Genomic DNA, 27,331 nt, shown 5'->3' on the forward strand with positions numbered 1-27,331 from the left:
CTAAGGAATGGAGATACTTTTATTGAAAGGAGCATTACAGAAACCTGCAGGGGTATGGTACCAGAAAGTAGTAAAAACTTGTAACACGTTTTATTTTCCAAGCAGCAGTAGAATCAAAGAGTCATTACCCAATGGCAGCATCTGATTTTTATTCTTAAATAAGTCATTAACATATTTACACCTATTATTAAGAAACTAAAAATGACACCTCTGAAGTTTACACCCAGACACAAGCTTTCCCATAAGTTTTGAGTATCAAACAGCAAATATCTACTCTGTAGATAGCAACATTAACTAACACTAAAGTGTTAGCAACTTTCAATTAATTTCATAAAATAGAAGAGTTTAGCAGAAATACTCAGAGGTTTTTCATCTCCTTGTCAATACATGCTCATGAGATGTTCCAAGAAGTAGAAGATTTCATATCAGTTTTCTTACCTGGCACAATAATAGTCTCCCACTGTGATTTCTAAGGACTTTTTTTCCTCATGTTTTGAAAGTGTCACTACAACTTACATATTCTTGGTCAATATACTAGAAAATGTCAGTTTTGAGATTTGTTCCACAACTATCAATTTTAACAAGAGTAATGAAATGCAGATCATCTTGTAACTAGGTTAAATAATTTCAAGTCTGGCAAACAACCTGTTTTTAATAATGCACACGTAACCTCGATCAGAAAAGAGCAGAGTCAAAGTCCTTTGTAGTTCAAAAGACTGTATGACTTCTGAGCCTTCTAATTCTGTTGCTAAGTCATGTCAGCTATTCCACAGAATATACCTCGTGCTCTCAGAGAACGTTTATGCATAAAAACAACTGTTAGACCACCCTTTGCAGAAAGCTATTTTCTGTAACAGCTTCCTCTCTCCTTTGTTCTTTAAGATAATTCTGTGAAGTAGTGTTAAGCAACTTATTATGAACTCTACATTTTTACAGCAAAATCATCCTTCACTGTGTTCCCTACTGTTTTGCATGCAGCATCAAGTTTGTAATAAATAACTCCCATCTACAATAGTTACAAAAATTGGTGATGATACTGTATTTTGAAATTCCAAAGGAATCCTGTCTCTGCAAGCCATTTAATCATCAACAAACTTTTTTCCATCTCTCAAACCATTTTGTTCTAACCTTCAAATTGACTCCAGTTCTACAGTTTCTGCCAAACTCTGATCTTCATAGTAAGTGAAGTCAGTGGCACTTGTCTGAAGTTATACACATGTATAGATAAAGATAACATTGATCAATGTGTTTTATATACATTTAAAAGAAAAAACTTCATGGCTCCTTCAGAAAGATTCAGTACAGTGAACTTTCTGTACCCAGAAACGTGAAGGGAGAAAACTTTTTCTTAACCTGAGAACTTCCAGCCACAGCTGAAGGAAGGCAGAGGGTGCTTGCAGACTTCTGTCTGTTTTTAGTTCCCCAGCTTAGAAAAGGCAGTTTGAGTGGGGCTTTCTTAGCCTGATCAGTCTTGTTCTCTTCCATGGCTAAACAGATCAGGGAGTATGTCTTCTGCATTCCCACAGAGTAAGTGGCACTCTTGTTATGCTGTAGGAAAGAGAGAAGAATTATAAGCACCAGTCACTGAAAATGGGTCAACAATTTGAAGGCAACAAAAGATTACTGTGCAAATAGTTTTCCAAGGCAGACTACAGCAAGCATTCTGTGCTAATTAGTACAGAACACAAAGTCCTTCAGCGCGCTGGGATTTCTGGTATTTTGCCCTTGCAGACTGAAGGGGTTTACTGTGCAAATCTAAAAGATTCACAAGTCCCTGTACAGTGGTGGTGCTGTTACAGTTACACAAAAGCCAGTAAGTGCTGCATGACATATACAGCAACCTCTCTACAACACTTGGGCATGCAGCTCTTGCACTAATCCCTCAAGGCGAGTCTCTGTTGTCCCTGGAGTCCAGAAAGTCTTTAGAGTTTTTGGTAAATGCTCTGAACAAACTCCATGTTGACTGCAGCTATTACAAGTGCTAATGTAGAACGTTTTGGGTTATCTGGCAGGCGCAGCCCTCTGCCTTTTCTTAGCCGTGCCTGATTGTAATGTAGCCCTTTTGTGTCCAGCAGCAGCTTGGAATGACAGGCATGCAATTCCTTGTGGTCAGTAAGGAAAATGAATTTCAAACAAGGAAATCCAGTGGCAGTGAGGGCACCTTGATCACTTTTAAGGCAACAAGCATTCTAGTGTCTAAGCTTGCCAGGAAATGCTAGAGGCATGAAGCACTGGATTTAGCTGAACTACATGTTCCCTTACCACAAATAATGTTTTTAGGGCTTAACGTTTTTTAAACTTGTGATCACATTTCCTTAGTCTAAAGTTTCTATGGCAGTTTTGTGACTGACTAGACAGTTAAAATACCCCAAGATAAAAACATACACCGATCTGTAAATTCTTCTACAAATGATATAGGTCATTTATGCTAACAGCAAATAGAAAAGGAGCATGTAGACTTGGATGCTCTACTGCACTCAATTATTGTTTCACTATGGCTCTTCTTGTGCCATACAGGATGGTAATTTTTTTAAATTCTCTGCAACAAGTTAGGGGAAAATTAATTGCAATATGAATTCTAGGGCATATTTAATCCCAGTAGTTCCACTAACACACAGACACAAAAGTAAAGCTGCCAACAACAAAAAAAATCTGCCCCAAACCATTCTTATGCACACAGACTTCACTTTAGCTTTCTAAGTCATGATGCAAGTTCTACTGATTTTAAATGGACTGTTTAAAAAGTACCAGATGTTTAAATGCACTATCTGTTCACTTGCAAAGTGGGATATCTAGGTGAATTGAAAGTAAACATTAATCAAGGTCTGAAGCCAGAGGGAAAAAAAACCAACAAAAGCCTCCCACATCAAATCCACAAGTGTATTTGCCTCATTACGTACCACAGATGCTGTTGTATCCTGGCAGCTGATAACCTCAACCTCAATGGGCTGCTCTCCCACACTTTCGAATTTTTCCAGAACCTCATTCACTCCAAGCCATTTGCAATCCACTCCACCAATTGAAACAATGTAATCACCTTCTTTTAGGCCCGCTGACTGTCAAAAATTGTGCATGAGTTACTATCAGGAATTATAAAGGCACGTAAAATGTTTCTTGTCATCAGGCAGTATTTGCCCTAAAGGCATTTCCCTCACAGTAGCCATGAAGCAACTGTCTAGTCAGACATGTGGAACAAAAACTTATAACTAGCATAAAAAGATGCAGATATTTCAAGTACAGAAATTACATACTTTGTGGAGTTACTGTTGATACATGCGATTTTGGTATTCTCTTGGCTAGTTTTACATCCTTTTTTTTTCTCCCAAGTTAAATCCCAAGTTTTTCTGTTATCTTATCATTCCCATGAGGCATGTTCTCCAGTTTCTATTTCTATTCTGTCAGCTTTTTTGTATCATGTGGTTGCTTCTGCCTTTGCTGTAACTATGCTGTAGTAACCTCAGTGTGTTGATTCCCTTTCATAAAACAACAACATATCAAAAACCACTTAAGTGTTCTTTTTCCTCGGGTACATCCTGAGCCTCATCCTTACTGTTGTAGCTACTTTTCTTTGTTTCTTCCAGTTTCCCAAATTAGATGGGGAATAACATACTTGCTTTTTTATGTTTGGGACTTTCTATCTACTGAAAACAATGAAAGAAATGTACAGTAGTGTAATGTGATGTCAAGGATATAGATTCTCTAGCAACTAAGGTGTATACTGTACTAAAAGTGTGTCCAGATTGCATTAACTGACTACACTGACACACACTAGATCTCAGTAAATACTCCATACACAGATATGAACAAACTAAAACCACTTTTAAAAGACTGCAGTGCTAAAGATAAATCATTAATATTGCACCAATCTACTTACTGCTGCAGAACAAACTGGATCAAGACAGTAAATCTGTACTGGTGAACCTCCTTTAAGGCTGAATCCCAGCTCTCCTGTTTCACAGTGGAAGTGAATGGTACGTGGAGCCGTCCATCTCTGCTTGGCTGAGAACACTGACAGCGGGCCCTGCAGGTAACACAGCAGTAAGCATGTAGTGCTTTCTTGTCTGATGGTTACACATAACGTGCATGAGAGGCTGGTGGGCATTAGCATGTTACATACCAGTCTGTGAAAAAAGTCTTCAACTTTCACCTTGGAAAACTGAGGAGCAACCATTTCTACTTTATGCTCTGTTTTAGCTAAAACAAAAAGAAAAGCACATTCATTTTCTCTCCAGTATTAGTTAAGACATGAATTTCTTGTGTTCTAAGCTAGATAGAAATTTACCTTAAATTCTTACTAGTAGAAAACCTAATTTTTGTGGAAATGTGCAAGACAAATTTTTAAATCACCTTAAAAAATACCTTCAGAAATCATAATATCAATACAGAAAGTTTAAAATAATCCTTTCCAACAAAACACTGATATTGTCCTCTTTATATGCGTATGCATACATGTACATACACATGTATCACAGAATCAGATAAGTAAACATCTAAATATATTTTAATATTAGAGAAATTGTATAATAAAGTCATATCCCCGTGCAAGTACTTATCTCATCCTTCATGCAAATATTTCATGCCACAACAGATAACAGAGCACACTATTGCTACCATTGCTAGTAGGTCTTAATTCATCTTCTAACACCATCTTTTTTACCTCCTTCAGGCACATCCATTATCTACCTCCTCCTTTTTTCTTTCAAGCCTTTCCTAGATTTCTTAGTGTGATCTGAAGATTATTCTGTTAGTCCCCTGAAGGGGATCATCATGAAACACTCTGTTAGATGCCTTTATTTCTCACTGTGGATACTTACGAAGAATATCTGGAGCCTGGATTAGACTGAGAAAGTCATCTTCTGTCTCCTGCTGAGCATATTTGAGAAGTGAGCGCTTATGTGCAGCTGTCAGAACCTCCAGAAGAACTTCAATGTTTCGAAGTTTTTTGCACAAACCACAGACTCTTAGAGCTTCTTCGTGGTAAACAATGGCTTTGTGTAAATGGGCCTTCCCTGAAAAAAAAAACCAGAACTGAGTTGTCTTCCACAGATGCAAAAAGAAAAGATTATTTTCATCTTTTATACATTAGCCGGATGACACTGGCAATTACCTAGTTGTTTTCTCTGAACTTTGTCCTTTAAAATGGTGAGAATCATCACACCTTCTGGGACGTAGTCATACAGCTGAGATAAGGCTTTTTCCTGCTGATCTTCATCATCATTGGACTGCACTACAAGAATTGACACAGAATTTTAGTCATTGAACATCTCTTCATAGCCCACTCCTTTAGGTGTATTGTTGTGCATTAGCTACTACTTTCTTTGCAAATCTGATCAAATATTTTACAGATATATACTGATGTGAATTTCCAGTTTTTACAGCTCATGTAAGTTTTATCAGGATGCAAAAACGCTTATATATCAGAACAGAATCACAAGAATTGAACAACTTAGTAGCATATAATGGATTAATGGATATAACATATCTTCTGTTTCTGCAAAAGTATGTGTATTGAATTTTCGTTCTTCTGTGAAGGACAAAGAAGACTGCCTTGTATTTGAACAAGAAATGACCACAAAATAACAGATTGAAATCACAAAGTTCCAGGCTCCTTGTCTTATTCACAGAAATTATAATTGTTTATTGCATTTGTTGGTGTTCTTTATATGAATATATAATAAATCTACCATTCTTACATTCATGGTCACACAGAATGGTGGCAAGGAAGTAATGTGCCAGAGCTCTGTAGTGGTCTGCTTTTATTTGTACCAGTTTAGACCAGGAATACGGGATATTTTCTTTCACTGGTTCCTGAGTCACTGCAGTGTTAACCATCATGTAAACCTCTCCCACCTAAAACAAAGCATAGAATTGAAGTATGAGAGTTAACATTACTTGGTAGGAGCTCAGCTACTCAATCAAGGGATATTATATTAAGCCTTAAGACAATTTCACATGCATCTCATCAAAGAGGAGAAAAAGAAAAAGCTACAAATGCTGTTGAAAAGGATTGAAACAAAGTTTTAAGAAAAAATGAAATTCCACCTCTGATTTCTTTTTCTCACAAAAAAACAAGAACTGATTCTGTACAAGAACAGGTGGATTAAGTTAGTTGATCAATATGGCTTCAGAGTTCCACAAAAATGCCATATAATAAACTTAATTTGCAAATACATTTCATCATGTTAATTCAGCTAAGAGAGTTCAATATGTCAATTACTTTACTAGATTTGCACTTCACTTCTGAAACTGTGGAGTCACATCCACCCTTAAGTTTGTATGGTCAAGTTAAATCTGGCTGCTATCCTTGATTCCTTTTTATCCTTTATGGAAATAGCTTTTCCAGCAGTAAATGCTGCTTTAATTGAATCCCCAAATCTTTCCCTGCTACTTAACAACTCTAGAAGTAATTCATGGCAGCTTTGCAGGGTTGGTAGGAAAGGCCTTGCCTATGTTAGCTAGTATGGAGCCATTTATACATCTGGCTCAGAAAGCATATCCAGATCTGTTGGCCTATCCTCATTTTGATGTCAACAATATCAAGAATTAATTCAACCTTCTAAGGCACAGCCCACCACTCCATTTTTCATACGAGTTCCAAGACAGCCTTGCACTACCTACCAATCTCATTCTGCATCCTTCTCCCAGTCACAATTCAGTTTTTCTTTTGGACTTTAGCTTCTTAAGTTTGCATAACCTCAAGCTGTCGGGAAATTATGGACAGGTTGAGCGTTCAGCAGTTAATGGAAGGACCCGCAAACAACCCTGCCCCTTTCTGTGTTGAACTGTGGCCAAGATTGTACTGTTTGAAAGAACAATATAGTAAACTGCTTTTGAAAAATCCTTTGACAAGTTTGCTGTCCAAGTGTTCTTTAGATGTTTTTATTCAACTTAAAATAGTTAAGTTGAATAATAGTTAATAATTCTAATGTAATGATAATTGAATTGCAGGTATTCACGTTTTCATCTTCTGAAGGGTTGCAATTCTCAATACAACTTCAGTGCTGTCCCTTGCTACTTTGGGTTTTCAGTAGTGGTTGTTAACATTTAGGTTTAACAAATTCTGATAATATTCCTAGAGGCTTTATCTTGTAACTCAGCAGTGGAAATACTTATTTTGAAAGAGTAGATATGAAGGCTCTTATTTTACCTTGGCAACTTCCTGTGTCATTTTCACTAGTGTGAAAAACTCATTGCGTATTCCAGGGAGACTGATCTGCTCAAAAGCACACTCTTGAGCTTGAGCAAGCATCATCTTCACGAGTACGTTCAGCATAGCTGGGCTCATGTCATAACTTGGTGTGTGAGTAAAGGTCTCCTTTAAGTAGCTTAGGACTCCTGAAATGACAACATTATTCGTTGGCATTACAAAAACAGAAAGAACTGATCTTAATTCTACCATGTATGATAAGAAGATTGAAAACATACTTGCTCATATTGAACTATAGCAATCTGAGGAATTCTTGGTGCACGCAGAAATTAAAGTGACCTACTGATTTTGGTTTACATTCCTATAAAACACACAGATCTCAAAATCACAATTCAGGAGAGCACCAGAAGTTACAGCTTCTAAGGGTAGAAGTACTTTCAGATTTGCCTGTAATGATTCTTGGCACTGACCAGAAAGCTATGCTGAACTGAATGCAATTTTTATATGGGAATGGTAGGCCAGACCTACATACAGGACAAGAAACAAAAAACATCTGCACAAGTAGAACCTTTCAGTGGTGGGAGAAAAATGTATTTAAACTTACTAATTATGTCTCCTTTGTAGCTGCTGCTAAATTCACAGTGTATCTGAATAAAAGCTCAGTTCCATCCCTTTAAGTAAACTAGAACAATATATTTAATAGGGAAAAATAAGGCTCTGTTCTAGATGTTTGGTTCCATCAACATCCTAATCACTTTTATCATTTATCAAATTAGAAACAAACACCAACTGTAGTGCAAATATTAAGTAACAGGTTCATGGACAAAAGTGTAACCTCAGCACGCACGTCATCCAACTGTTTTAGTTGGTTCTACTCGCCTGCTAATTGCTGATAACGCTACCAAGTGTAATGATAAGGCCTCTGCTTTCTAAGCGTCCCACCTTCTGTAATCTCACATCTTATCATTTCTTTTTGTTCTGCCATGTTGCAGTATGTTTTCTACCACCACTTTCTGGTATTTTTCAATTTCTATGTGATGTTGGTATCTTTTATCTTGTACATCCTCACACAAATTTGGCCATCTCTACATCTCTTGCATGGTGTGACCACGTACTGACCGAGTACCCAACTGAAAGCAACTGGAAGTACAGGAAAAAAAAACCCTTTTTTTTGGTTCTCAACACAGTTCTGCTTACATGGGACCTTGTACACACTGAAAGCTTTGTTGAGGATAAATTCTGTGCAACAATTTCCATTCAGAACAGAGCAATGGTTAGCACATGTTCTACATCACACACAGGTACAGTGAAACGCTGCTGCAGCGCTCCGCTTCGGGGCCCCGCAAAGGTACTGTGGTACAGATGATGCATTTCAATTTGTGAATTAGTTCTGCTCTGTAAATATGCTGAAGTAAGAATCAGTTACTTTTCTTGCAAAATGGAAGAAGTAGCAGCAGAATGGAGAAATTTCTTTCAAGTTTCTTGTAAATGAAATACAAAGATTGAAAACCAAAATCTATTTAACAAATGCATGAAGAAACATTGGAGATCTTCTGGATAGCCATTCTATGTATTCAAAAGGAGTCCACAATTTGTGGCTGTTAAAGCTACTAATACAGTGAAAAACAGCTGCTCACAAAAATATCTGACAGTCTGTGTTAATTACGTAGGTAATGCCTTTAAGCAGTATTTGTGGTACAGATGACATTTACAAAAAATTAGAAAATCTACTCGAAGAAAAAACATCAGCTTCTGTAATGTTATTTTAGGGCACCCAATTCCCTTCATTAGAAAAATTTTCATTTTTCTTTGCTTGAGAGAGAGATTGTTTTCCAAGTTCGCCTTTGGATTCCATGGAAAATATGCAGTCAAACTGAAATGAATTGCAAGTTTCACCAGACAACAAAGCGAGATTAATTATGAAGAGACCATATGAAAAGTTAGGTTCTAAGCATTTTATCATCCTTTAAAACTGTTTCTTGTCCAGCGTAGTATGACTGAGGTTAGAGCAGCTATAGACATGAAACAAAGAATGAACAAAATGAAACAGCATTAGGGCTATTACTCAGACCTTTGAACTACAGCTCGTTAATCGTTAACCGCAGCATTCATTGTTACCAGCATGCTTGAACTGCATTTCCAGGTTTTGAATTAAAGCTTCATCTCAGTCCTTCACTAGGCTTCTCAAATTTCCCTATTCCATCTTTTCTGTGTAAAAAAGTCAGTGGGAAATGCAGAAATCTGCAGGAAGTCAGGCTGAGATTAGAAACATTTGCATGAAGTTCTTCCTAGTTTTTATGCATCTCTACCTGCAGCTCTCTGAAAAGCATCAGCAGCATTTTCAAGTCCAGCCTGGGTCTGACGATTGCATCTTGTTCCAATCTGGGTGTAGAGGGCTCCAATATTGAATAAAATACTCGCTTTTTCCAGCAGCAGATTTTGCTGACACACAGGAACACCTGTGAAGGAATCATACCTTTGGAAAAATAATGAGAATACGTGTTACGATGTGCAGAGTCCACTGAACTACAGATACTGTTGTTCTGTTTTTCCAAAAGAACAGTGTAATTCCTAATAGCTGTTCTGCTGCAGTGAAAATAAAAGGTGGCTAGAAATACCATCGTGTTCTTTGAGGACAATCTAGTGCCACAGACTAGAGCAAAACAGAGAATGTATTTAAGCCTTAACTTTCAAAAGGCTTTTAAGCAGGGTCTCCAGAAGCATGTTATAAAACTTTTCAGGGGCTGAGAGCATACTGGGGAAGTATTCCTATGTGGTCTCTGTGTTCTCATAGCTTTTATTAGGATGCACTATTAAATGTTGCCACGCATTAACTACTGGCATGGTCAGACCCTATAGCAAGTATTTTGAAGTTCCTTTTTGCAGTTAGACTGGGAATACAATGGCTCTTCTTGGCTGCGTTGCATTTGTCCCCTTTTTGCAATCAAAAAAATCAAAATTCTGAATTCAGGAGTCCATCCTTCTTCATACATACAATAAACATTTAGCAAACACTCCACTATAATAAAGTAAGTCACTCTTCACTCCTGGCCCAAATACCCAACAAACTGAAGGAAGGTCTGACCCCCATCTGCTTCAGGCAACAAAGTTCAGAGTCCAGGAGAATATGTGCAGTTGTCTAAAATTATGTTCTTTTTCCCTTGTGTAAACCTGTAACCCAGATCATAATTTAACACAGCATGAAAAGGGCTACACTGTAGTCAGGTTTACACTTCATATTAAAAACAAAAACAAACACTGACAACAGTGGGATGAGGGTGGGGAAAACACAGAAATGCTTCAAACTAAGCTGAAGACAGTTAAAGATTAACGGTGCTCTGGGGGGTGGAAACAAACAAACATGAACTCCACACTTACCATGTAAATAACACTCCCATGTGTCTGGTAGGTGGGAAAAATCTGTTTTCTATAAAACCAAGTTGAAGGAAATAGCTCATCAACATCTCAATGCCAGCTTCATCACGGCTAGGAGTGCGGCAGGCCTTAAAATGCAACAAATCAGAATATGGTGCATTTGCTTGGGTTACAGAATGAATACTGAAATGCCAAGGATAAAGCTCTACTTCCTCTGGACTTCTGTGTACCACAGAAATGTGGGGAATGTGAGAACAGTAAGCTTGAGGCCATATGGATGAACTGCAAAGAAGTTTTTATTTCTGTCTTCTTTTGCACAAAGCAGCACATAATCTTTATAGAAAGAAGGTTCTGTTTGGCAAGTCCTGCAGCTAATTAAACTGAGATTGCAGGTATTTTATGAAAGGTACAAAGAAATTGTATGTATGATACTGGAGACGTAAGATTGTAAAGCTATGGGACAGCAGAGATTCACGTTCCATTTCTCAGAAATGAAGTCAATATGAACATGGTAAGCTACAAAACATACACTGATTCTATGCAAATGTTATTATTTATGACTTTAGATTAGAAGACCTCATGGAAGAAATCTCATGATGCCATACGTAAACTTACTTGTCTCAGATCCACGAGGTCTGCTATTTCATCTTCATACTCTGAACTGTCTTCACTATAATGTTCCAGAATAAAGTCCTAGAAAAGGTGTAAATGAATCAGGAAATCATTAAATCAACTCCACTGAGTTTTAAAACAACAGCATGTAATGGTTTTGAAAAGGACAAATGAACTCTGTGTGTTAAAATAACAAGGGAATCAAGTGACCATAAAAAACTTGTTAACAGAAAGACACTGCCAAATTCTTGTCAATTCCACTGAAATTACATAGTTGCAATGCCATAAGTTGCAAAGGCTCAATAACCTGGCATACAAATTAACCTGCAGATGTAAAAGCAGCAACTTTTATGGTTATACAAGAAGCAGTTTTCCATGAGGTAAAATCTGCATTGTGCAATACACAGTAGTCCAAAAATACAGAAGGTTGCACAAACAGCTGGCAAAGCCCACAACAAGCAGTGATAATTATGCACACAGCTTCCCAACTGAGCTGGCTTGGCTAGAGGAAACTGGAATATCACTGTATTATGCTCAGTACAATCATTGTTACTGCTTCCTTTGGCATCTGGAGTAGCCTTAGGGGAATCACCAGTCTTAGGGGAACAAAAAACTGAAGAAATTGTTTTTTTCAAGTCACATGCTACTTAGGATCACACACGCTTAAAGCGCTCCTGCACCTAAAACATAAAACATAAGTCTGAAAATAAAGACAGAATCTAAATATCCCTAGAGGGACAAAACCATCCCATAGTTTCACCGCAGGCTGAGAAGAATAAAATTACACAAAATTCTTTTACATTGTTTAGACTGTTAGAGCTTCTCAACAAGGAAGATCTGCCTGACTTAAAGGACGTGGTGCTTAGTGCGTGTGAAGCACTGCACAGATGTTAAAACCTTCATCTCCACTGAGTACACCAGCTTCTGCATGCCCACTTCTCTTTTCACAGGAATGTAAATTAAGGCGCAGGGCAACAGCCCAGTTAATCGCTGGGTAATTTTTAAACACGTTGGGATCTCAGTTCTAAGACAAATACAACAACAAAATTATACATAAACTACTTCTTCAAACAAATCTGAAGTGGAAATTACTCCATTAACTATTTATTCTGAAATATGAAATTTACCTTCAGGGGGAGCGTAAAGTCTACTTCTTTGGTTTCCTTTAGGCCAAGAGGTACCAAGGGAATGCTGAAAGTCCCTCTATGGAAATCAATAAGATAATTACTTTTGTTTCATTTGTTGACAGAAAGCTAGCATGTCAATGGGGGTTAAGGCAAAAAGTGTATAGTTTACAAAAGCTCTGTCCTTCCCAAGAAAGCCTGCGAGTTCTAGAGGAAAGAGTGAGGTGCATTCTTCATTTGAGTCTGTTTTTCCACTAAGAAAAGGCAACTCCTAAAAGCTGGCTTGCTGCCACTCAGCTCTGCCTTTACATACCTGCACAATTATATGGACAGCTGCTACGAATCTGCCTGATTGAGGTACAGTAATTAACAACAACCATCATTAGTATTTTACACGCTACCCATGTTTTCATATAGAGAATTGATACATGTCTAACAGGGAAAAGCAGGGCCAGAGTGTATCAACAATGAAAGGCCTAAAACTAGAAGAACTGAGCTTCTAGACAAGGTATTAACCTCATAAACAACTCCAGCTATAAAATATCAAAGGGCAATAAAGATGAGAACTGGAACATTAAAAAAAATCTAACTTCAAGAGAATATGGATTTAAAATTGGATCACACTATTAAACACTAGTCAATGGAACCATCAATGACTGAAAAAAAGAAAATACCGCTTACACCTCAGCATGAAAGCTACTTCTACTACATATACTGCTTTTCCTCTAAGCACATTACCCAGTTACAAAATAGTGAGATCAAGATTGCTTCCAGGTACATAGTCTGTTTAGTAGGTTTAATGGATTGGTTTCTGGCAATTATGAGGTTTATCTGATATTTTCCTTTTTCCTCCAAGCTGTATAATCATCAGTGAGAGAATTTCATTACCAGCACAAAGTGGTGTGGGTGTGATTCATGTATGGTCTTATCACCAAAGAGAGGAAAATCTTTCTCACTGGTGAAAAGTCTACCTGGGGGAGACGGGAGTAGCAGTGCAGCTTCCTTAGCAGTGGAGGAGTCTTAGAACTGGTTGACATGATCCAGAAAGCAGCTCTGCTAGCTTGGAAAGGGCTTCTGAGACACAGTGAAAAAACATCACTGCAGGCAGTGCAAATGATTTTATTTTTGATGAGGCGTTTAGAAGAAGCCACAACACTTTTACATCACTTTGAGTCGACATTTTTTCCATCAAAAGGAAGTGATACATGCAAGCAAAATCCTAACTTACTGATTTAATGAATCCTACAGGAATTGCCACCCACAATTCCTGTTGACATCAGCATTTGTTTCTCAGAGGAAGCTCTGTTTTTCAAGTTTCCAAGGTGTCACACCCATGGAGTCAACATGGATTGCATCAGGGAGGCGTTGGACAGTTAGGGAGGTGGACCTTCCATATCAGTGCAGAAGTTCCTCAATCTAACTGAGATGTGTGCAATAACTGGGAAGGCCAACACTTCCAACTGGTGCAGTTCAATACCCTGTAACCTAGTAGCATGGGTGTGACCTCATGGTGATGACTGCATGCACAAAAGATTCAGAGGATAATTGTTCATAGCTATTTGCTATTAAAAGGCCGGAGAGCAGCTGCAGAGGGTGTGGATTAATTTAGTGGATGACGAGTAAAAAGCATCTACAGCTTAGAATGAACAGCAACAGAAAGGCAACATAAAACAGATTGGGAGGTGGGATCAGGAGAGAAGTCATGTAGTACGCAGCTGCAACAATTCTACCCACCCTAGCACATGACCTACTGCTCCTTCTTCACTGAGAATGCAGATACTTCAAATCCTCTTCAGCTAGAGGTAGGATTACCACAGCTGGAGTCTCTCATTCCCACAGCCTAAACTTTCACTGCTACTTAATTGCTGACATATGCATATAAAGAAAAGCAAAATTTTCAACAGAAAACTTCTTTTGTCAAATAGAGCTGTCAATGTTTGCCATGGGGTTGGGCAGTAGGAACTTGTACAAAGTTTCTTTTGAGAAAAATGAAATGTAGATATTTTGCATCAGGTTAGAACTCAGTTGAAACCTACCCCACCGAAACTGTGCTTAGCTCCTCAGCATTCAGGCTTCTCTATAATCCATCCAGAAGTTAACCCTGACTGAGAAAAGTGCTAAGAGGGAACAAAAATTATCCCCCCCTCCACAAAGCACTTTAGTTTGCATCTTGAGCTGCTAATGTTAATCAAATATTAAAAGTTTAGTTCTAGGAGCAGTAAGATATCTAACCAGTAGAGAAATCTTTGCAATATTCAGGCAGTGAATAATGCTTAACTTCAAAGTTTTATGTTTGAGGAACGTATTGAAATTTAGCATACTTTTTAAAGCTGGAATAACATCCTGATGCAATCCCAATTTCATCTATCTCTTTTTAGTCTGTTAGTTTATGCCTTTCTGCCGCCGAAGTACACATCTTAAGAATTACAAAGCTGCTTTGAGCTCCAAAAGCAGCGTTGGTCCTTTATCCTCCAGTTAAGGAGGATTATTGTGTTTACTGCATCTGAGAACAGACAGATTCGCTAGGTTTGCTCTCTTTAGAACGCACTGAGCCAGTTAGTCAAGTGCTGGAAATGCTGCTGGGTCCCACGTGTTTCTCCATATTGCCCCACGACCTTTCAATTCTTACCGTAATCCACTTCACGAAGGGACTCTGTATCTAAGGATTAGAGGCACATACCTTTCCCAAGTGAAAGACAAACAACACAGACTAACCCTTAGTCAACAAATCTACCATCAAATATGTTCTCTTCCTATCAAGTATTGTGTTCTTTCAGGTTATTATTGTCCAGCGTTCAGATTCATCTAGAAACAGTTTCCTTTTTCAGTGCTAAATACAAGTTCTGTTAATAATTTAGTAACTTGAAACTTACTCCGTATTTTGATAAACTTCTACTGAGATATTAAGTCCTTCTAACTCCTCCTTTAAGATCTGCAGGTCTGAGTTTACAAAACTCAGTTCCAGTAGTACCTGTTCTCGTACTTTGTTGTTGGTGGTAGCCCTGGAGAAAGAAAGAGACATCGTTTTTTTATTGCTGAGGAACAGGTTTTGTACATAAGCTGAGCTGACCCCTCTGCTAGCATTCTCAGCATTGTTCAGATTTTTTTTATCCCCTTAAGAGATGATACAAGACCTCATGTTTCAGAACTTATTAGCTTTTCTGTCGAAAGAGGACAATAGTTTCCAGATAGCAGCATGCAGACACACGGAAGGTTTGTCACATGCTAATTTTTTCATGAGATAAAGAGTCAGCATCATTTTCAGATACATTAATCAAAAATATTAAAGTATCTTGCAAACAATCCCTATCTTATTTTAAGATTATGTGGTCTCCTCCTAGAAGAGGATGATGGGTAGAGAAGGGAATTTGGAAGGGTTTTTTCAAGAGATTCACCCACTTTATTAACTGAATAATGATCCGCTGCGACTTCTGATCTTAAAAATGAAAGAAAACTGTTTTATGGGGAAGCTGTTATTACATAATGCATTACTAGCAAGAATACAGGTAGGAAGATTTTGTAATACAATATGTTCATAATATTTTTTCTTATGCAAATAGGATTTGCTTGTTCCTTTGCCATCCATATATTTACATTCTTCTAGGACCACGAGCACAGCGGAAATTAATACAGCATTTCTGTGCCATTTATTATTTACATATTTCATTATATCCATACTTCTAACCTGATTCTCCATCCAGCATTACTGTTTACAAGAGACTTAAACTATTACCAGTAAGTACAGACGTGAACTGGAGTGATTCATATCCAGCTTTAAGATATTTCACCCCTTTTTTAGATAGATTATCATCAGACAACAACAATTTAAAATAAGTTTAAATTTGCAGCATTTATATTTACCTTGAAGTTAAAATTAACCTTCATAAATATTCATGAACAACCTTATGATACATCTAGGCTTCTCATGGCACATCCTCCAGTTTTGCAGAGTATCTCAGTGAAGAACTGGGAATCCCAAGGATTAAATTCTAACCTTGCATTTCACATTATAAATGTGCTTTATCTGCAAGTTCTCTATTTCTATTGTATTCCTGAGGCTGATTAGTTTGAGCAGGGTTTAAATCTGCTGTCTGCATAATCCACACTGGATGTAAATACAGAATAGAAAGGATCTTGAGCACCATGTAGATAACTGGGTGAGCTCTGATGCTAAAAGCAGTTTAGTTACAGTATTTTTAAGGCTCTGTGTTTGGTCTAGCTTACCAGCCCCCACAGGAAGGATTTTAGCATGTCCCTCAGAAACCCTGGTGTTCTATCCAGGTAAACATCTCAAATATGGCTGTATTGCCCTCAATATGGTTCTCTTGCCATTATTACTAGCAATAAAGTTGATCAAACAGAGCAAGACGGAGTTAGATTGGTAGAGCAAGTCCAACATGCAGCCACTTGCTACAACAGCGCAGCTTTGGAAGCGCACTTCACAGCAGGTAAGGGCCCAGCAGAGACAAGCAGGGAGATTCACAAAGCGTCCAGCAGTAATTATGTAAGTCTCCCTCCTCCCCCACACAAAAAACCATTTTGCTGCTCAGGCTAAAGCACTGCGAAGCAGCAGCACATACCGTAACAGGTTTTCAGCACCAGCTCTCATTCTTACTGCTCTCAAGATCTGTTGGTTTAGGACAGCTCTTCGATTTTGTAGTTTGCTTCGACCAGTCTCAGCAAGAGGATTACATCCCTAGAATGAAAGAAACAAGTTTTGTTGTTACACCATTCTGAAAAATGAGTAATCCTGCATTTGAATTAACTCCGTTGGCATGGGTACTGTACAAATACCGGTTACCTGTGTTGACAGCAATGACAGATGACTGTTTTGACAGCGTTTCCTTTCTCACACTTGGTTATTAAAAGCATAAGGAACACTGTAACCAAAGCTTTCGACATTAAAATCTAGGCTGAAAGTATTTGGTTTAGAGCTTATGCACATGTGAGCCAGTCTGTTCTCTCCTAAAAATCCTTTGAAGCTATTGTCCAATTACAACTGAATTTGACAGCACGCTATTAAGTTCCTAAAGGTTTTGTAAAACTGCTGCCTGGCAAGGCAATAAATCTTACTAATGCTTCTGCTTAACCTTTCCAAAACATCTGAGTTTCATACTGGGAGATAAAGCCTGGAAATACTACTCTATCGGAAAGCAGGATTTGTGGCACCACAGACTTAGGAACTTTTGAGAGGATCTCTTCTCTTGTTCCTTCTGGTGCTCAGTACAATCCCACCCCTCTTTCCCCCAGTTCCTTTCTTTATACCTTAAACTCATTTTTGGCACAGTACTGCTTATCTGCACCAGTCTTCTTCAGATCTAGGGAATGCTCTCAGATCTTTAAGTCTGCCCTGCCCTAACGCAACATCACTTTTGCATACTGCACCAAAAATGTGAAATATGGATAAACTCTGTACAATATTTCATCTGTATATTATCACAGTGCCAAGTATTATCTGCCCACTACTTTATCTTATCATCTGTTGGACAAACAAGGATTACATATGTCTGCCTCAACATCAAAAAAGATGGAACATGGAATAATATGGGATAAAGGAACAACAGACCTGGACAGGGAAAGATGGTTATTGCACCTTCAGATACTTAGCAAACTGAGCCCTTAAAAAGTAAATCATTAAATCCACAATTCACAAGAATACTTCTGTGTACGTGCAAACCTACACAAAAGTAGAAGAACAAAGGTTCTGCACATTTACATGAGGAGAGCCACGCCATTGTATTTCAGAGAGCGCTCTGATAAGATAAAACGATTACGGACAAGCAGAACTGTGTGTCTGTCTGACTTCTGTTCTTTCCAGGAGGAACACAATCTTAACACCTTGTTTTTAATACAGAATCCTTCCACTTTTTTTCTTTTTCAATTCCTTGCCTCTGCCCCCCACCTTTTTTTTTTTATGTTCACTTACAGCTGACCAGCACACCGCGCAGCCTTGACTACTGATTCTGAAGCAAACAGATCACTCCATCTTAAGGTTTACCCTTAAATGAAGCGCGACCTTTCGAGTGGCCTTGCTGGGTGTTGTTAAGAAGTTTAACTGGGTCCTGCTGAATCTTGCATTATACACTAAAAAGGCTCAAATCTGTCTGACGCAAGTTTTCCCACAAGTCCTCCAGCCACTACATTATGAACAGTTTGGGATCCCCCTCTTACATGTTAACTGGAAAAATCTGGCTGAGACACAATAGCACTGAAAAGTTTCTCAACGAGCTCTAATTATGAGTGGTCAGGCAATAACATACCAGCACATCAAAAGCAAGTATTTAAATAGAACACAAAGTTCTGACCACGACATTATTATTTGGGTTGGCAGGTGAAAGCAAACTAACTTGGCAACAGAGAAACAAGAGGATCAATCCAGTTTATATCAGCTTATCTGAGAAAGCACATAGCCTAGTACAGTTAACTTTAAATCCTTACTTTTAAAAGTTTATAATAAATAGGTAAGATGACATAAAGCTTGTGTAAATGCTTTCTGAAGCATCGTGTGCCAGATAATTTAAAAAAACATGTCACATTAAATTATTCTCATCATAGAAACATTTCTACAGTGAAGCACCAATTTCAGCAGAAGGCCAGAACTTGGATGTATGCTACATACTCTCCTTGATGAGAAAGCATTGGTAGCAAACAGAATACAAAGAAGATGAACTTTTACTGGAGAGTACATGCATATTTAGTAATTTCCTTTGTTCATGTCAGATTAAAAGTAGTCTTTGAAGTACAAAATACTTTATGCCCTTTAACACATTTTTACTCAGAGGCAAAAGCAAGGCACACTCATAGGAACAACATGGCCTTGCACCTACAGGTTGCTTTCTGCTCTTAGCCTGCATCTTGTTCTGGGCACTTGCTGTTCTTCCAATTTTGCTTTTTCTTCACTTTACACTGTATAGTCTTTCTCTACTACTGATGTTCAAAGTCTCTCTCCTTCCGGTCTATCCATGCTCCTTTGCACTTGAACCTTGCCAATGACTTTGTCTTGCATCTTGTATTCACCTTGAACACTTTATTCTTGGGCCTTTCATCTCTGGACCCCTGGGATGCCCTTCTTCCCAAACCCCTTTGTCCAAGCACCCCTCCCAAGTGCATCATCCCCTGCCCAGACTTCATTTTCTCTCTAGGGCTGCAGCTCCTCCCTAGAACTCCCTGCCCTTTCTGCACAAACAACAAGTTTCCTGTTGTCATTCCAATCCTTTGCAGCTTTACTTCTGGGAACTTTTTCAGGAAGATCACCTGCCCGATCCTCGAGCCAACAAAGCTCAGCAGAAGTGTTTGGTTTATTTCCATGGACGTCAAATCAAGATCCAGCCCAGAAATCAAACAGACTCCAGGTGAATACTGAGTGCAAATCTGCAGCGACCTCAAACTCCGCAAAGAACAAAAGCAGCAGAGGTGTTTCCCTTCATTTCAAGGCCAGCCTCTAATCACTGTGTGATGCCCCAGTGCAAAAAGAATCCCCTCAGGCCTAAAAGGAGAAGGCACTGACTAACTATCGGGATCACCCCCGTGTGCCTCAAGTGCTTCACTTCTGAAAGGCTTTCTTTGAAAAGAAGAATGTTTTCAGAGTAGGCTCTTCTACTGCACATACCTCCCACCTACTTCAAAGCCATCAAGGAGCTTGCATTTGACCTCATGGAAAACTGCTTTTTAGATCCCCTCTATAACATATGGGGATGCTCAGCTAGTTTATGCTCATGTGCAGGCTTCAACTCTTCTTTGTATAGGATGCCAGAACATTGAAAGGTACAAGGATGCAGAGAGAGCACTGAAAATAACCAACATCAGCAAGAAATGTTATGGGAAATAGACAATCCAGAGAAGATTTCTCCTCGTGTAAATCACCACCTCTGTGTGCTTAAACATTATTTAAGAGATAGGTCTGTGTAAAAGCTCCATTTTGTCTTCCTGCATGACAAAGGTCCTTTCTCAGCCCCCATTTGTAGGTGGCTCACATATGGACATTCCCAAGAATGCTTATGTTCAGGACATTAAATAGCTGGCAGCCAAACTTCCCAGCAGTTTCCACACCTACTGCTTCATTTCTTGTCAACAGAATGAGAGATGTTTCATTTAATTACTGTTTATTTCTTTGCAGATGCAAGACAACTCAGAGAGCAAAGGGGATTTTACCCTCACTCACACACTAGCAGTGTTATCAGTTCATTAACAAAGTGACTTATTACTAACGATGTCACAAAAGTGATCAAGAATAAAGTATGATTGAAGTTTTCATTGCATGTTTTGATGGGAAAAAAAAGTAAATATACTTCTTGTAAAGACATTTCAAACTCTGCTATCTGTTTTAGAGCCCTTTTCCCCTCAGAGTGCTGCATTTCATGAAGAGGTGTGTTTGTTTGAAGTGCTTAAATGTTATAGTTCTTAGCCTCTGAAAAAAAAAATAACAGTCTCTTTAAAACCTGAAGTTCAGTTAGCTAGTTACTTCATTTCTTCCTGCTTGGCTGAACTGCAGTGCCAGGAAGCTGGTAAGTTTTTATTATGTCCTCACCAAAAGCAAGTCCCGCACATCAATTTCTTACCATATGTTATATGTGTACCTTGGTAGAAACGTGCTCAGAAGAAACAGACACTGGTATGAGAAAAATAAACACACATCTGCTGATGAAGGCTGTGCAGGGCCTATGCACATTTCGTAGCAATCCTCTGACTAATTAATGGAGCATGCAGACAGATTCCAGTGGGATTCCTGCTCATCTCTTGTTAGAATTAATGCCTGAGCTTAGGAGGCTGGATATCTCACCTTGTACTTTTAACCCTCTAAACATTATCCCACACATGCTTATTTGGCAAACAGCATAATGAATGCCTCTGGGATCTTGCTGCAACTTTCTGCCTCTCAGATGGGGCGCAGCAGGAGATAAAGCAGAGCTACAGGGCGGCTGATGGGCTCCATGGGGCTCACATGGGATTTGGGAGAGATTTTATTCTATGGATTACACAGACACTAAGAGGACAGTCAGACAAGCCTGTAGCTGGGTGCTGCAGGTTAGCTGTCAATGGGCAGCATCTTGCCTCTACCTCCCACCTGACAGAGCCTTCAAATCCCCAGTCTAAGGGATACAGGCCATATTTTCATGTTTATCCAAGCTTCGAAGTGGCCCACCACAGAAGGAAGCAAGCTGTCAAAAGTCTAGGCCCCAAACAGAGAAGAGCTGCATTTAGCTTCAGTGCCTGGCAGATCCTTCTTCAAGACAGGAGTATTTTTAACATCAGAACTGAAGTTGCGATGCACACAAAAATTGTGACTGCCTAACAATGAGCAATCAAAGGAGGCATCTGAAATCAGCATGAATATGACTTATGAGGCAGTGGTTTGAACTTTTAGACCAGTCACACACTCAGGGTGACACAGAGTTGAAACTGGGTGTGCCTCCTTACCTAAAATAAAACATTCCTTCCCAGCCAGTGTGACCTGTGCTGCTTGTACCCTGCAGAGCATGCAAATGGCCATAGCCCCCAGGCATTTAAACCTGTACGCAACTCCACTCATGCAGGTAAATTCCTTGGCTGCGATAGAAGTCACGGTACATGGCACCACTGACACTCCAGTAGTTCCAGTAGGACTCTGAATAGCTCCTAAATGATGATTTCCTTACCATCTCCTACTGCTGCAGTTGAAGCTTCTCTGAGAGATTCCCTTAGTTCAATGCTGAAATCTTAGGCACATACCACAAACCTTTCAACAGTAGATGTTTTTAATCTGTGCTTAAGATAAGGAAGAGAGAGTTAAGGAAGAACTGATAATCCAGAGCCTGATCTAATTGTTCCATATTCAGGTATGTTACAGTTCTAAGTGTTCAAAGACTAACAATAATGTTTTATAATTAATAATTGTATTGTTCCAAACATTTTTTATACCATCTATACAATCTTGTCACACCACTCACAAATCAAAATTAATACCGGGTCTGAGAAGCCTGTGCCTTGATGACCCAAGTTCCAAATGATTCCTGGTTTGGCCATGAAGGCCTACTTTCAGTTTTTTGGTTTTTTTTAATTTGTATATAATGAGTGGACAGAGCATGGCCTGATGCCGGGTGTGAATCACGTCAATGTTGTTTCTGGCCTGGCTAGACAAGCAGGGAGAGAACAAACAGGCAAATAAATATTGCTGTGTCAATGCTAATGTTGATTGTTGCCTGGCTACTAATGACTAAAACCAGCCACGTTAGCTAAGCCCCAGTGGAAGCACAGGTGTAGCAGGTTGGTAAACTGATCCATAAATCACAGCAGAGCATGGGGGCAAATCCTCCACAAGAAAGCCCAAAAGCTAAAGAGAGAGAGGATTAATTAGGGCTGATTCACAAGCAACTTATCATACCTACCATCATTGTTAGTTTCAGCCTGGCACTCTATTTACAAAACTACTTGCGTTCTGTTTTTAGCCTTTTCATCCTGGCAGGAAGGACTACCATACCTTCTTCCTTCTGAATCAGCTTGGTCTACATGATAATTTTCTTGTCTCTAGACTTTCAGAAAGGGAAAAGAAAGCAATTATCTTCACTCAACTGACATGAATTTTGAGGCTCTTTAAGCTATCTGTTCAACTGCTTGGCCTGTCCACACAGCTTTCCAAGACAACCAAACTGAAGATAGGATGCTTAGTGCTGTACCAGTATGTGTCTGAAGACCTACAAAAAAGGTAAGCTTGAAAAATAAACATGGGTTTTTCCTTCTATTGCAGCTTCCTAATTAAGAAACCTGAAAAGTTCCAATCTGTGTAATGCATTATAATGCAATTAACTAAAATAGAAAAGTTACATGCTAAAAAGTTTGCTAGAAATCTCTTCCTTGCTCTACTTCCTTGCTTCTACTCACCAAACAATGTTCTAGGGCTGATGAAACTCTACCAAGAGATCACCGCTCTGTTTTGAATCCTGTGAGTGGACAAGCACAGCCTCACAGGTACCCTGAGTTCTGTATACTGACTGCTCTTTGGGTTACTCTGCTAATGCACGCTGGTTCAGTGGGCTGATTCTGGAATAAAGAGAATGAAGAAAACTCTTCTTTCAAGGTGTTCTTTGCTTTTGCTTTCCTCACAAGAACTTGTGTAAATGAAGAACAGGCAATCTGATGCAGAGCTATGGCAGGCTATGTCGTTTGGAGTGGAATAAGCATCTCAGGTAAGCAAAATGGTAGGTGAGGATGGGCCTTTAAGTACTGTGCATTGAAAACTCCTTCTATGTGAAGGCCTTGCTCTGCTTTCAAAACAAGTTCTTTGCTCTTATCTGTAGTTTTGTCAGTACTTCCCACTGCTGTAGATTCTCTCATGGGAAAAATGCCAGGGAGTGGATCTTGACAGAGTATGGTATAAGCATGGCTGATTCACAGGCTCACGGCCAGAGCCAAGAGAATAATGTGGAACTCCATGCAAAGAAGGCTGTGGCACAAGGCTGGTCATCCAGGAGCACACACAGAACTGCAGGTACAGTCTGCCCTGATATTGTACCACAGGGTATACTGATCTACAAACGTGATGGCAGAGATAGACAGAACAATAGCAGAACCAGTTTGCTTAGGCATTGTATTCCCAGAAAGAAAAAAAAAAACTTCCAGAAGAATCTCCATCTCCTCTTTGATGGAAGTCCAAGTAGGGTGTCCCTTCCACCTTGCCATATCCTTTTCAGAGCAACAGCAGGATTTATTTTTCTTAAACCTAAAATTCCTCTCAGAATTTTAGTTGTGGCTAATCAAATAGTTGAAGAGGTTCCCCTTTCACAGGGGAGATGCCAGGAGAAGAGGAATAGTGTCATTACTGACAGAGTTGTGTGTACCCTGCATGGTTGCATAATTATTTCAAAACTAGGTATTATAAAAGGAAAAGGGGGGAGGGAGGAGTGGTCTTCAGAACCAGCTCAAAGGAAGTCAATGGTTTAAAGGAAATCATAGTTTGCATATGCAAAGATGAGGGGCCTTTGCCATGAGGAGAAAGGAGAGAATGGACTCAGAGCTGCTGCTGATGTGGCTGGGAATGAATGGAGGAAGAGAGCCCCAGGGCTGCACGGAAAGTTGCCAGAAGAAACTGCCAGCCATCCCACTTGGGACTGACTTGGCAGTCACAGCAAGCCTAACTTCCTAGTGTGGCAACAGGAGTGAAAGAAGGAAACAGGATTGTGTTTCTGTTACACCATTTCTGCCTGTTGCCCTTTACACAAAGCCAGTCTCCACCCAAAAGAAAATAAGACTTTAGGAAATAAGTTTTTACATTTTGCATCTTGGGTACAGCGAGGGTTACTGTCTGCTCTTTTGTATTTAAGGCTGCAAAAGGGCACTGTGTCAGCTTTGAGAAACGTCCCACAGCAATCCGCTTATCACAAAAATACATCAAAAGTCTAGAACAAATGAATATTGTATGGACCACTCAATTTTATCAATATTAAGATCTCAGAGTATATATAAAAGTCTTTTACAGTATCGAAGACAACCTCATTGCATACAGAATGCTTGGGAGCCCTTTTATGAGCAGTCCTGATACAAAAAAGTATTTTCATCTTGCTCTGCAGCTTATACATTAGAAAGGTCAACTAAGTAAATGTTTTCATCTCAAAACACACGCAATGGCTTTTGGAAATTGGTGTGTTTCTGCACCAGCAGAACAAGTAGAACAACCCTCAGACTCCTTCAGGGAATGAAGAGTGTGATTTATTTATTTATTTATTTTTTTAAGGGAACAGAAAACAATGCAGAGGGACTCTGGAGAGGCGGGGGAGCCCATGGACACACATGACTAGCTCAATAACCAGTTTGTTACATGAAGCCATCTAGCATACCATTCAAATGAACAGGTAAGGTCCAAAGAAAGATATTCTGTCCAGGTTAATGCTTTGGCTTCACAGGGTGAGTCTGTTCAGGATTCCAGGTTTTTCTTCTTGTTTACTTGTTTTCTTCTCCTGAATCTACTTAGAATGAAAGCTCTGATCTTTGAGACCATTCAACTAATGTGTAACAAGGAATACTGGCTTTCTGTTTAGATTTAACTTCTAGGGACAGAAGGCTTTCAGCTTTTAACTTAATCTGATGTTTAGAACCATATTAATGGTACCGAAGAGCCAGATGAGCCTTCCAAAGATCTCCTGAGCGAACAGAGGAAAAGGTGCCAGTGCAGCCCCAGCTCATCCAGATTTAACATTGGATTTCTGTCCATTTTGCACTTGTTTGTGATAAGCAAATCAAAAGTGGGGAAGATGTTCATAACAAGGTGTAAGATCTATCTTTGAGTTCTTTCATATCGGAATAGCACCATAACTTTTCAGCACATGGAGATGGCTCTGATCTGATGCTGTTTATGAGACCTTATTCGTAATGTACGATGCTGTAACCAGAAAGGACCCCATCCTATGGCCGGTCTGAGTGCAGCGTATGCCTCCCACTCCTTACAGCACACAGCTTGGCCATCAGACTCCAGCCGGACCCCTACAACAAGGCAAAGAGAAACAACTTGTATCTAACTTAACAAGTTCGGCTTTCTCTGGGATTGCGAGGCTCTGCTAACACGTCAAGTACGGCAGCAGCCCACAGCACCTGGTGCTACAGAGCACAGCTACGAGAACTCAGAACGATTACACCTCTGCCATACTTCGCGATTTCCTGCTCAGGACTGCTAAGTGATTACTCACCCGATACTATATGAGGATTACTCAAATGAAAGAACCGGACAAGATGGGAAGTTTCACCTCAGCCCGCCTGGCTCCCCGCGCGACAGCGCCCGTTCCGGCAGCACCGCGCCGCTCCCAGCCGCTGCAGGGCAGCGCCGTTCGGACGCGCTTCTGCGGGCATCGGCGGGCCGCGAGCGGAGCGCCGCGGGCAGCGCAGAGAGGTAATTGCCGCCGTGCCGAGAGCCCGGGCACGGCACGAGCCGCCCACGTCGTCTGAGAAGTAATGAGGGCAGATGTTTATTAAAGGCTTCCTAACGACTCTGCTAACTTCGCCGCCTCGCTCGAGTAAGCTTCCGACAGCTACACGCGGCAATTACTCGAGAGCGAGCGCGGAGACGGAGCGCGAACGACAGCACGAAGGGACGGAAAGGCAGAAAAGCCGCCAGGCGGAACCGGGCTCCTCGTGAGGAGGTGCGCGCGAGCCCGGCCCGGGAGCGGCGGAACCGCCTGGGATCAGGACGGCGCCGGCAGCTCCGGAGCCCACCGAACCCCGGGGCTCCGCCCCCCTCTCACCTTCCGAAAGTAGCAGTCCTCCTCCGGGCAGCCGCGAGCCGGCAGGGCGTCCATCATCTCCGACCAAGAGAGCTGTCCTCGGCCGTGCTGCTGCGGAAAGCCGCGACCCCACGGGAAATGTCGGCGCTGCCCCGCGGCGCCGCCCGGCTCCACCCCCGGCGGGCGGGGAGCGGCCGCCCCGCCCCGCGGTCGTGCCCCTCGCTGCTCCGGACCGCCTGGCCCCGCGCGGCGCCCGCCTCGTGGCTCGGGCTCGTCGCGGAGGCTCCGCGGCGGAGCGGACCCGGCGTGGCGGAGTGAGGTCGGGACGAGGGCGGCGGCTGACGGACGCGGGGCTCCTCCCCGGCCCGCGCTGCCCTGAGGCGAGGTCCGGCTGAGACCCCCGAGCACCGCTCGCCTCCAGCCGCTCCGCGTCCCCGCGCCGGAACGGTCATCACGGGTGACCCCCGCGTCCCCGGGGCCGCCGGCAGCGCGGCGGTCGCTGCCCGCCCTGGAGATTTCTGTGAGGTCGGCCTCAGACGTGCGCAGATCGGCGGGGTTCACAGCGCGAACGTCACGTCTTCAGAAAATTCCACTGTGCAACCGGTTCTGCAGATGTTTGTTGGACGCTCGAGTAAGGAAATGGGCAGCATCGGCTGCTATTGCTGCCCAGGCCTAAGCTATAGTTATATGGGCTTCCAGCATGCGAGGACGTTATGCATCAAAGTGCTTTAAGTGACTATTAGCAAACGTATCCTGTCCTTCCGTGAGTTCTGTCTTTCTGTAGCAGTAATTTTCAGGAGCCAGGAAGGTGTCTGCAAACACAACCTTTCCCTACCAAAGAGAAATATCTTTGGGATTACATCCCGAGTTCCCAAAAACTCCCTTTG

At 40.7% G+C, this 27,331-nt stretch overlaps 1 protein-coding gene and 1 long non-coding RNA gene across 2 annotated transcripts; one reads left to right on the top strand and one right to left on the bottom strand.

Moving 5' to 3' along the window:
• Positions 1-5: 5 nt before the first annotated feature.
• RHPN2 (rhophilin Rho GTPase binding protein 2) lies at positions 6-26,594 on the bottom strand. Its single transcript, XM_042821700.1, has 15 exons — positions 26,466-26,594; positions 16,839-16,954; positions 15,132-15,260; positions 12,262-12,337; positions 11,138-11,215; positions 10,526-10,650; positions 9,457-9,623; positions 7,148-7,335; positions 5,694-5,850; positions 5,108-5,227; positions 4,815-5,009; positions 4,118-4,194; positions 3,875-4,021; positions 2,901-3,056; positions 6-1,548 (listed from the first exon to the last, which is right to left on the bottom strand). The coding sequence occupies exons 1-15, from the start codon at positions 26,520-26,522 to the stop codon at positions 1,297-1,299; spliced, it is 2,040 nt and encodes a 679-aa protein (XP_042677634.1). The 5' UTR covers positions 26,523-26,594; the 3' UTR covers positions 6-1,296.
• LOC122161928 lies at positions 22,604-23,424 on the top strand. Its single transcript, XR_006169348.1, has 3 exons — positions 22,604-22,939; positions 23,131-23,202; positions 23,341-23,424. It is a non-coding gene; the product is annotated as an uncharacterized LOC122161928 (long non-coding RNA).
• Positions 26,595-27,331: the final 737 nt, after the last annotated feature.

Source organism: Centrocercus urophasianus, unplaced genomic scaffold (genome assembly GCF_019232065.1).
Source record: "Centrocercus urophasianus isolate 14NV4802_14NV808 unplaced genomic scaffold, USGS_Curo_1.0 seq_2, whole genome shotgun sequence".
NCBI classification, from domain to species: domain Eukaryota; kingdom Metazoa; phylum Chordata; class Aves; order Galliformes; family Phasianidae; genus Centrocercus; species Centrocercus urophasianus.